At 26.0% G+C, this 11,985-nt stretch overlaps 1 protein-coding gene across 1 annotated transcript; it reads left to right on the top strand.

The window, feature by feature from the left end:
- Window positions 1-98: 98 nt before the first annotated feature.
- Window positions 99-10,985, top strand: LOC107454738 (ADP-ribosylation factor-like protein 3). Its single transcript, XM_016072017.5, has 6 exons — window positions 99-231; window positions 380-523; window positions 2,781-2,897; window positions 3,902-3,952; window positions 5,161-5,346; window positions 7,883-10,985. Exons 1-6 carry the CDS (start codon window positions 229-231, stop codon window positions 7,922-7,924), a joined length of 543 nt encoding a protein of 180 aa, XP_015927503.1. The 5' UTR covers window positions 99-228; the 3' UTR covers window positions 7,925-10,985.
- The last annotated feature ends 1,000 nt before the right edge of the window (window positions 10,986-11,985 follow it).

The raw sequence follows: 11,985 nt of genomic DNA, 5'->3' as shown, positions 1-11,985 counted from the left end.
TGCTTTAATATGATTGGTGAACAGACATCCACTTGTGGTCCAATAGTCATTTTGTTTGTTTTCAATCAGACATGCTAGTAAAATTATAACTTGAGTATATATTTAAGTTGATATATCGATATAATTAGTTTCGTTTTTAGCGTTTTTCTGTTTGTTTGAGTGGTTTATTGTTATTTATTTACCAATTAGTTTGCAAATTCTTGGTATTGCCGGCTATCTCTTTCAGTGATGGTTTGTAGTATTAAAGCATTTCTTTTGCATTTTTCTTTATTAGTGTATAAGCTATGCACCATCGAAAACTTTATCATCTATATTATATTCTAGATTTGTTTATTCTTTGTGCGGTATTTGCCAATTTTAACATTTTATTTCTTTGCAGGGCTTACTTTCTCTGCTTCGAAAATTAAAATCAGCTCCTGATAGAGAACTTAGAATTTTACTCTTAGGTCTTGATAATGCTGGAAAAACTACAATATTAAAGAAACTAGCATCTGAAGATGTGACACACATAACTCCTACTCAGGTTAATAAAATAAAACCTTTCATTAAAATTCATTAATATATCTGTTAATTTTAAAGCCTACTTCCTTAAATATTAAAGAGAATGTTATTAATTTTTTCTTTGATCTACCATTCTACTTATTTTATATACAGTATTCTGATTATCTCAGCTAGTCACTTCGAAATGGTGACTTAATGATTTGACTATGGAATAAAGCGGATCATATGTTTATTTTCTAATGGAAAAAGTTTACTTGAATTAAAGAAAATGTTTTGAAACATCATGTTCAAATGCGATAATCATCATCATCAATTTTCTTTTACTAAGTGGTACTTTATATATTTGTTATAAAGTCTTATTTGTTATGTTATACATAGTTTGAATTCAGATTTCATAATCATTCCATATTTTTTTTTAACAAATTCTTCAACTGATGGTATCGGAATGTTAAAAATCATATTTTAATAATGCTTCACAGCATCAGTTTTCTTATTAGCATCTGTAAAATGCAATTATTCTATGAATGTAGATTGTTAGAATGAAATACAGTCTCCCATCTCTAATAAAAGAAGAATTGTTCACGATATGATTTGCAGAATTGTGGGATTTTTATTTTCACATTACAATATGCTTCCTACTGAATATAAACTTGTGTTTGTTCTCATTAAATTTTGTATTAACTAACAAAAATGATTTTTTTGTCCAAAAAAAAAATTTTATTTACGAAAGCCAAAAGTAAGCATAGATCTATCCTAAAACTGATAATTCGGAGACGATTAATCAGAAACACAAATATACTGTACTTTCGGTACTACTACATCTTGAGAGGTAGCATGAAGACCTATTGCTGCTCTACCATCATGAGTTCTGGATACCAGACTTGTTGGTGGCAGTTACAATAGTTATAGTCTGGTGTATTTATTTTTAATTGAAGAAAATGCTTTGGTTTGTCTGCCATGCTGAGCTAAAAACTGTCTTCTGCTTTTAATGGTTGTTTAACCCACTGGTGGTTTAGCAAATGGGTGAAATTGGGAAAATGTTTCTCCCCAGTACACCACTTTTCTATCTAATAATGTGGGAAAACCAGTTTTGCTGTGTTGAGAAGACTGCAGGTTAAAATACGACTTTTTATGCGCAGAACCGCCAGTGGGTTAAGCAAATACCCGCCATCCCTACAACTTTGTTAGATACCCTGCGCACTTTGAAAGTCATGAATTTCAGTATTGAACAAAATTTATCATGAAATGTCCATGATTTTAACTATTTTTTCGAAAAAAAAACATGAAAAGTCATGGATTTAGGTTGCCAAAAAATCTAATTCTTAAAATGGAATTTACCTCCTCCCCTGAATTTCATGGCGTTCCAAATGTCTTAATTTGTAACAAAATCCCCACTCATAGTCATATTTGATTAAAAAATAAAATGTTTTTATCTGTGTTCTTTAAAAATTATGGTGTTCTTTCAAAACATGAAAGAAAAAACATTTCTAGAGGGAATTATCTTTTAAGCTTCTGATTGCAGAATTTTTATTATTTTTATTTTATCAATTTAAAATTCTAGCTAAAGCAAGCGAGTAATTGGAGAATTTTTTTCATTCCGAAATGAGAACAGAAAAATCAGGAGTATTTCTTTCTTTTCCGATGAACAAGAAAAGTATCTTAAGATAATAATTCTGCAGAAAAAAATATTTGCTTTTGTATTTTTTTCAACTATTTTATTGCTTCAACTCTTTCTTTACTCTGTTTTTTGTTTTTTAATTTTAAAATCTATAAATATGAAGATGCAGAGTATAACAGTTTTGGTTATACCTATCATTTCAATGAATATTATTATAATGCTTTTTTTAATTTATTGCTGTGTTTTTGTCGGAGAAAATAGGAACTTGGTTAAGTCATGAAAAATTCTTGGAATTAATCATGGAAAGTCATGAATTTGAAATTTTAGAATGAAGCAGATACCCTGTAAATAAGCAAGTATTTTTACCTTACTGAGAGTTCATCTCATGATTCAGTATCTATATTAGTGTATTTGGTACCTATTACTACTATATCAGTAGTACTGATTATTACCATATTCTGAACTGAATGCTATACTATATTATTGATTGCATCACTCAGTTGAATAATAGTTTAGACATTTTTTAGTGCCCCTCAAAATAAAATAGTTCTAACTTTTCTTGATTATAGTAATTTTATAAAATTTTCTATTCATTATTACTTAGTTAATTTATTAAGTGTTATTTGAATTATTTAAAAATATTCCTTTTTTAATGTCCTAGGGATTTAATATAAAAAGTGTTCAATCTGAAGGCTTCAAGCTTAATGTATGGGATATAGGTGGTCAACGAAAAATTAGGCCTTATTGGCGAAATTATTTTGAAAATACTGATGTTTTGGTAAGTATTAAAATTATTATATGTGTTTGAATACTTTGTTCAATACTATTTATAATAAAAACTGTAAAATATATACATACACTACTTAATTTATTACATAATGATGAAAATAACAAAGCATTATCTACATTTGATTTAAAAAGCTGTTTCATTCAAGTTCAGCCCTAAGCTAAGCCATTATATATATATTTTTAAAAAGTAATAATAGATGAAATAGAAATGAAACAAAAATATGATCCCTTATAATATTCAAACTTAATATTTATAAAAAAAATTGTAATTGCTAAAAAACAAAGATCTGTTATTTTTAGAATTACATTTTCTTGCTTCTGCAATAAAGATAAATTTACTTGTAGAGATTTTATTTTAAAGTTAATTTCTATGCTTTTAATCATTATAAGACTAATTTAAAAAGAAACAATACATCTTTTTTACTCTGTTTGTGCTTTACAATTTTGAAATAATAATTTGGCATTGTTTTATCTTATGTATTGACATTATGATAAATTTTTGTATAGTCACTTTATAGCAGTTTTAGCACTAAGAAGCAATTTTTTTTACGAGCTTATTAATTGAAGTTGAATGATGTTATAGTTTTGAATAATAATAATACCTCAGAGAAATTGAGAAACTCTTATATCTTTCCAACTCTTCCGCATTCATTGTTAGTATTTCTCTAGAATTCTAATGCTGTATTTATTTATTACAAACTTATCAATTTTGAATTTTAAATATTCATTGTTAATTTGCATCATAATTAGATGACTATTAATAATGAGGAGGAAAGTCTATTATAAAATAGAAAGTAAAGTTTGTATAATGTTATCCTATGTGCATTGTTTTACCTGTTTTTATTTGATTTTATTATAAATACACAAAAATTGTTTGTACTTTGATGCTTATTAAGTAAATAACTTAATTTAGAGTTTTTTTTTTGCTATGCTGCTCAATAAATAATGTATTTATGCATTTTAAATAATTCACTTCTTTTTTTTACTATTTAGATTTATGTTATTGATAGTGCTGATAGAAAAAGGTTTGAAGAGACTGGTGTGGTAAGTTCACATTTTATTATCTAAGACTGTTTTGTTTCCTAAAAAGAACTAACAAAAACTGATACATATTTCAGATAAATTTAAAATTTAGATTGCATCTCATCATATGCATTAAATTAGTACACTCACATAAAATTAATATTTTTTCTGCAAATTTTATTTTATATTTTAATTTAGAAGGCTGGAATGATTTGAATTTCACTCCATTTGTGCAATTAAATGTTGCCATAACAAATTAAATCAGTATAACGGCATACAGTTCAAGAATAATTGATAATTTATGACTTCATGAAGGAAGAACCATTTTCATTATTGAATCATGCTCTGAATGTGTAATTTTCGGTTTTGAAGATCAAGATTGGCTGTTTAGGTTTATATTATGCAATTACTCAGACATTAAAAGTTAAATTTAGCACAATTTTGTCAAAAGAATATATATGTGTGCTTTTCAATCTATAGACCTACATAACATACTTCATGAGTCAATGGTGTTAGCTTTAATTTTGATATTTCATTTCTTAAGCTGAACTTCATTTATCTTTTATTGTAAGAGGAAAATAAATAATATTTGCTATCAAATATCAGTTTGTGTCACCAGTAACTATATTAATAATCTTTAACATATACCTTTGCAAGACTGATTCATCACTGTAATAATAAAACTTTTAATTAGTTTATAACTAGGAGATTTGTCTTTCTAATTTTATTTATTTCAAAATATAGAGTCACCTTTGTTTTTTATCTTCTTTCTAATGTAATTTTCCTGAAATCTTATCATTTCCTTATTATCCTACAAAATTAGTGGGGCAGGTAAGTTTCAAATATAGCTAGAGTTATGAAAAACTTTTTATTATTAAAAATATTTAATAAAAAACTAGCTTTTCACACCTACTTTCTTAAAATAATAGTAGTTATCTTTATGCAGAAAATAAAATAGTGAATTGAAAAGCTTCTATTTTTCATTTATATTTTGCCTGTGAAAGCTGGAAAACAAAACATGCTTTTATGCAAAACTTTTTGCTCATAAAGTAGATGTATTTGTTCCTCTTTATATGACTTAGTTGTTTTTATGCTTAGTGAATGTGCATATGCCTTCATCTATGATGAACAATAAATTTTGCATTCACCTAAATGAGTATAGTGTCATACCAACTAAACCTTTTTTGTATGTTTTTGCCTCCTTTTAATGATTCTGTTTTAATTTACAGGAGCTTGCTGAATTGCTTTCTGAAGAAAAGCTGGCTGGTGTGCCTTTGCTGGTTTTTGCAAATAAACAAGACCTTTTCAATGCTGCACCTGCTAGTGAATTGGCTGATGGGTTGAATTTGCCTGCTATAAGAGATCGTTCTTGGCAAATCCAAGCATGCTCTGCTTTGACTGGAGAGGCGTTAAAGGTAGGACTATATATATATATATATGTAATATAGAATTTCTCATACGAGTCATTCTATATTAACTGATAAGCTTAAAACATATGTTTCTTATCAAGTTTAAGATGTAGAAGTCGGTCTCTCACAAAGAACCATAAAAAGTCAAGATGAACCAGATGAGGCCAGATAAAAGATTATTTTTTGAAGTTAATGGGCAATAATTCGTCGATGAAGATAGACCCCAAAACTTCTCAGAACCAGAACGGCGATATCCTTTTAGCGAATCAAAATCTCTAAATTTTATCACTTGAATGACGTTTCATTGAGATAAAAAGATGCTTGCAATGCCCTCCCTTTCCGAACCTCTCTTTAAAAGCTCGGGAGAGTCAAAAATGTGTGTCTTTTTCACATTTTCCATGGTTAAATAAAGCTGGGCCAAATCCAAACATTCCCTGCAATGGGGGAAACCATCAATGTAAATATCCCACAAACACTGTTTTCCATACTCCATGTAACGTAGTAAAATGCCTTTTTATTAGAAGCCGCCAAAGTCTCTTCAACTATCTAGCCTTTAAAGGCATAACATTACACATATATATATTATTTTTATTTATATAGGGGAATTGATTCGTGGTTTATTAGATATTTTCAGTTAGTGGTTTAGCCATAGTTTTGATATTGCAATGAGGTGATTTGAAAGTTAATGAAGAAAATCCAACTAAACAAATTTTACAATGTTCAAATAAAAAATAAATATTGTTATATTATGTATAATTATATAAATATTGTAAATATATACTTATATTATATATAAATAAGTAATTATATTATATATATATAATTATATTATATATATAAATATGTAATTATATAAATATTGTTATATTCTAATATAAATGCAAGTATGGAAAGAATGATGTCCGCTATTCTTAGGTATGATAGTATGAGTGACTCTGATTGGTTTATGAAAAGGGTGTGAGGTTAAGAAGCTTAACTTAAGTTTCTAACAGAAAATGTTAGAGCGGGTATAATAACAACGCTATATAGTATCCTCCCAGTGACAGAGTCCCAATATGTTCACTTACAATTTCCAAACTAATGAAGTAAGATAATTGAAAATACAAATATTTACAGACAATTTGAAAGAGAAATAAAATCCTACAAAATATAACAATGTAAATTAATTACATAATATATTCTGTTACAAATCTTTTTAGCTAAAGATTTTTCACTTGTATGTGGAAATAAATTAGACTCTGAAGGGAGAGAGTATTTGGAAGAAATGAACTTTTCAATGTTAATGTAGAAAAACAACTTTAAAACAAGAAAACTTATTAAATTATTTTGGCTCTATCTGACTGCAGAATGTTTTTTTTAGATATTTCAGACAAATAGAAATAGTGCAGCTTAAAATACTTTATAAAAATAAGAAATACTAAATTTTGAAACAATTTAATAAATAATAATATAAACCTTTCTTGTTATTAATACAAATTTATTATAATTTATGAGTACGAAATTAGTGTTAATCATAGTTTATGAAAAATTTGAAAACTTTTTTTGAAGAATGAAAGTTAATGTATTATTTGAAATTATGTATCTTTAGAGCAAAAATGTTTTGAAAATTTTTCTCATTTGCATCCAACACTTTTGATTCAAAATAATGTAAAATTATTAAAGCATAATTCAATTACTATAGTAATTCTTAAAAAAAACTAGTATATCCTAACAAATTAATTTATAATTTGTTTTTCGAAGGTCTGTTTAAAAAAACACTAATGATTCAAGATAATGTTAGATATAGCCATAAATACATCATAATGGTTTAATGGCAAGTCATAAAAAATTAATTTATAATGTGTTATATGAAGAGCTTATTAAAAGATACACTGATTCAAGAGTGGTCTGCTCAGAACAGTGCTAATTACAGAATGCTCAGTTCTGCCATTAAAATATGTTTCAACCAATGGCATATTTTAAAAAAACACTAATGATTCAAGATAATGTTAGATATAGCCATAAATACATTGTAATGGTTTAATGGCAATCATAAAAAAATTAATTTATAATGTGTTATATGAAGAGCTTATTAGAAGATACACTGATTCAAAAGTGGTCTGCTCAGAACAGTGCTAATAACAATGCTCAGTTCTGCCATTAAAATATGTTTCAATCAATGGCATATTTTATGGCAAGCCAAAAAAAATTAATTTACATTTTGTTAAATGAAGGACTAGTTAGAATAGGATGTAGTTTTAACTAGTAATACCAGGACATAGGTCTTTTTTTTTTTTTTTTTTTTTTAATTCAGTTTATTAGTTTATAGATTCATAAATTTTTTTCTTGATATTTTTTTTGTTTTTTTTTTAGAAAAATATTTTAATTTCAAGTATTGTAAGATAGTGAAAAAGAGAAGCTAAAATTTTATACCTTTGATGTATACTTATTGTAAAAGATTTTGTGTTTGCTCATGGGCATTTTTCACAATCATTTTAAAATTTTTCTCTCATTTTTTTATTATTTTTAGTGCAGCTTAATATAAATTTGTATTTTATTACAGGATGGATTAGATTGGGTGTGCAAGAATATAAAAAAGAAGTAAATTGTTACTACCTAATTTAATGATCAACTAGTCATCATCTACATTAATTCCATGGATGACGAAGGTTGCACAAATGTAGCTTTCACCAGAATCAACTCTGTGATAGACTGGTAGCTGTATCAATGCCGTCCGCACTCTGCAGCTTTGTGATCTGCACTATTTATCATTCTACATATTGGTATTTTTTTGTAACTTTCTACACCACTTGCTATATTATTTATGCCTTGCTCTTACTTTTTCACTTCTACATAAGATGTATTTTTGTAACAAAAAGTTATACCAGTGAAACTGTGTAAAATATCTAAATATTTTGGAAGGCAAGTATAAAAGCATAGTGTTAAACTGTAAAAAGTGTTCAAGCTTAAACTGAGTGTTATATTATGGTTTTTTTATTGACAGAGTGTTTCCAAAAAGCTCTTATAAGTAAAGTTAAATATTTAAGTTTATTTCATCATAAATAGTGAAATATGTCAAAATATTGTTTTCAATGCTTTTTGTTTATTTAAAAATATTCTTTTATCAAAATCTACCTTTCTTTGAAATCAATGAAAATTAGAATAATGGTTATAGAACTTTACAAAAGAGTTATGTGTTTTACTATATATGTATAAGAGTTATACTTAAAGATATCTGAATTTTAAAAAAAAAAAATGAATAATTTTTATTGTATTATGCATAGTACAGCTTAGTTGCTGAACGTAAAATGAGTTTATGAAGCTTGATTTTATTTATAAAATATCTTCAAGTGAATAAATATTTTTTATTTTTGTTGCGTAATAACTAGTTTAAATTTAGGTTTATTAATAAGACTCATTTTTAAATTGTTAAACATAACATTTCTTATTCGGGGAATATTGTTTTGAAATTTTTTTTCATTGCATAATTTTTTCTTAGCACAACAAAAGGGGAATCTTGGTTTTCGCTTGGAAAAACAACTGGTGAAAGAATTTCTTTTTGATAATGTTTGGTGGATAAAATCAACTACTTTAACAAAGTGGGAAATACTTTGAGAAAGGTTACTTTTATTCTCTCTTCCCAAAAGAATTTTTGCACTCTATATAAAATGTGAAATTTTTTTAGTCTTTTCATATTTTGCTGCAAGAGCATTTTCCTAGCTATGAATGAGATATTTTAAATTGAGAGTATTTTATATCTAAATTCTTTAAATCAAACTATCTTCAATAACTGTGGATTAGTATAGAAATCATTTAAAAAAATTGTCAATAATTATATGCTCTGATTTAGGAAATGATTTAACAACTTTTTAATCCTGCAAATTTATGTATCTTAAATCAATATTAAATTATAAATATTATGACAGTAATCGCTCAATATGTGCAAGCGAAATGATAGTGTTACAAAAAATTATTTGAACGAAGTTATATTTGTTATTTCTTTACGTTATTATATTTTTGAATCTAATTTGTTAAATTTAAAAAGAAGTTTTTTATTGCAAAACTATGTATGTAAAACTCTTTCATGAAATGATTGTTACAAAATTAATGTTATTACTTACACTGTATGTGTTACTAATGTATGTATACTTTTTTTAAGGAGGCATTCTAAAATGTGCAATTTGCAATGAATAAATAAATTTTAAATAATATAATAAATTTTAAGTTCTTGCAATCGATTTTAAATGTGTGCAATTTGCACATGTTTAAAAAGTTCAATAAAAAATATGAGGATAAAAATAATTTTTATAGTTTTAGAAGTTGTTTGCAAAATCAAATGCAAATAATATATTTATTAAACATTTATTTTTATTTTTTTTTTGAAAAAAAAAGATACATCGAAAAAAGAATTTATTCAATTTTTAAATTTAATTAACGGGATAAATAAATGCAATTTCAATTTTAGTTACTTAAATTAATTCTTTTATTCACTTTGATTTTAGTTTAAATTTTATATATTTTAAATTTTTCTTCAAACATGGATTTTTAAACATGTTTTAAAGAACAGTAGTTAATAAAACAGTTTTGAATTTTGCAATTAATTATAGATTTGTGTTGGCCACAAAAGTTAGGTTATTTTTATTAAATTTCCATCTATATTGTCTTACTTTTTCTAAATATGAAAGTGAAAGTTGACAAATGAATTCGTTTGTGAATAAGACATTTTTTTTTGGAGTTTGACAAGTGAACAAGGTAAACTGGTTACTGCTGGCTGGCAGGTCTGTATGGATATATATTTATAGCTTTATTTCTTTTTATTCAAGAGAAATATTTTACAATTTCTACAAGTCGACAAGCTTTGCATCTTTACTAGTTTTTACTGGTATAGTCAATAATAATTTACTTCAAAAGGTGTGAAAGATATATGCTGTTCATATGCTGCCTAGCATACCTTTCTCTCCCTTTGAATTATATAAAATATGCACTCCTTGTGCATATGCTTATACTATCGCAGGTAGTGCAAATGCTGTGCTGTTCAATTCAGTTGGGTTATGAATTCCTATTGTTTAAATAATGTATACACATAACTTGGGTATACTTTTTTATGATGGAGTATTTAGAATATACTTGGATTAGTTAGCAATTATTGTAATAATTTCTTTTTTTTTTCTTTTTAAGTTAAAATTTCTATTCATGATAGAAATTAAAAATTAGTATAGTTCCTGGTAAGAAATATTAAAATAAGTTGGTCTTTTTATCCTCTCACTTATTAAAGTTGAGCATTTTAGTTTTTAACTAATGTGAAAATTTAATTTTCTGTTATTTTATGCAAAATTAATAAAAAAAGTATTATTTTATGTTTTTAGGATCCTTATGCTATTATTTTTTTATAAAATTAATAAAAAAGTACTATTTTATGTTTTTAAAGATCCAAATTGATTTATTTCATCCTTAAAACTAACTCTATATATTTATAATAGATCTGCATTTTTATGCACTTTGTTTGCCTTTTCTTCAAAACATTGTTTTATGTTGTAAATGTTGGGTTTTTACCTTCACATTAATGTTATACTACTTAATAATGCAATTTAAATATTTTAATTATGTTTTTATGTATAAAGCTGTGCTATTTTGTTTCATTCATCAATAAAATGTAAAATACACAATTTTTGTTTTTGTTTTTATAGCTAAAAACAAAATTCTTACATTTTAAATGACGTTGATGCAAATATTGATAAAGTATAATTGTACTATGTTATGCATGCATAACGCTAGCGTTTATTCAATTTTTGGACTAACAAGAAAGTAACAGAAAGGGCATTTAAGCTTGCAGTTCTTTCACAAAACTGAAAGGGTAACTTTTTTTTTTATTCTTCACTTTTTGTAACACTTTTAAAATTTTGGGAAATTGGTGCTTATAACAATTGTATGCAACTTTGTTCAATAATACTGAAGAAAAAAACTCTCTGTCTTTTTTATGCAAGGCAGATATAAAATTTATTTTTCTGCATTGGTTTTGAATGCTCATTGTTCTATTGGGGGGGGAGCTAAAGTCTGGAATATATGGTGTCAATGGCTAATTCTGAATATCCATGGAAAGTAGGAGCCCCTAAATACTAATTTCACTTTTTGCAAATTTCGCCTATCCCGTGACATTCTTAAGCAAATTAAAAATTCCTTACACAGAATTATAAAACTTATTTTTCCAATGCTAACTGCTTGCAAAAATAATTTTATATAAATATTTATTATTACTTTATTTAATAATACTTGAAAAATTTTAATAGTTATAAAATTTCAATAAAATCATATGTTTAAATTTTATTGCCCAAGAATTATTTGATTGATTTTTCGACTAAATTATTGCAACTATATCTTCCAGATTGCGGCTAAACCACGTGGTTTGATATTCGAAAATTAAAATGTGTCAAAAAAGATACGTTTATTCAGCGAAAGTACGTTTCTGTTGTGTGGCTTCTTAATTTATTAAATAGTTAGCACCAATTAATAAAATTTTTAGATCAACCCTTTTGAACTATTTATCTTTTCAGGATTTTTTGAGGTCAACTTTTTGAAATAAGTGACTGGTACATGAAAATTTGATCATTAGAACACAAGTTCCTTAGGTGGGTGTCATTTTTTTTTGTTGCTTATGTTGTTGTTTCT

Source organism: Parasteatoda tepidariorum, chromosome 1, assembly GCF_982258835.1.
Source record: "Parasteatoda tepidariorum strain Cologne lab strain chromosome 1, Ptep-v5.0, whole genome shotgun sequence".
Lineage (NCBI taxonomy): Eukaryota > Metazoa > Arthropoda > Arachnida > Araneae > Theridiidae > Parasteatoda > Parasteatoda tepidariorum.
This window is presented reverse-complemented; position numbering and strand designations above follow the sequence as displayed.

Coding starts and splice junctions, on each gene's coding strand:
- LOC107454738 (XM_016072017.5), top strand. Junction 2,898..3,901: donor TTGAAAATACTGATGTTTTG/GTAAGTATTAAA, acceptor TTTACTATTTAG/ATTTATGTTATTGATAGTGC. Junction 5,347..7,882: donor TGACTGGAGAGGCGTTAAAG/GTAGGACTATAT, acceptor ATTTTATTACAG/GATGGATTAGATTGGGTGTG.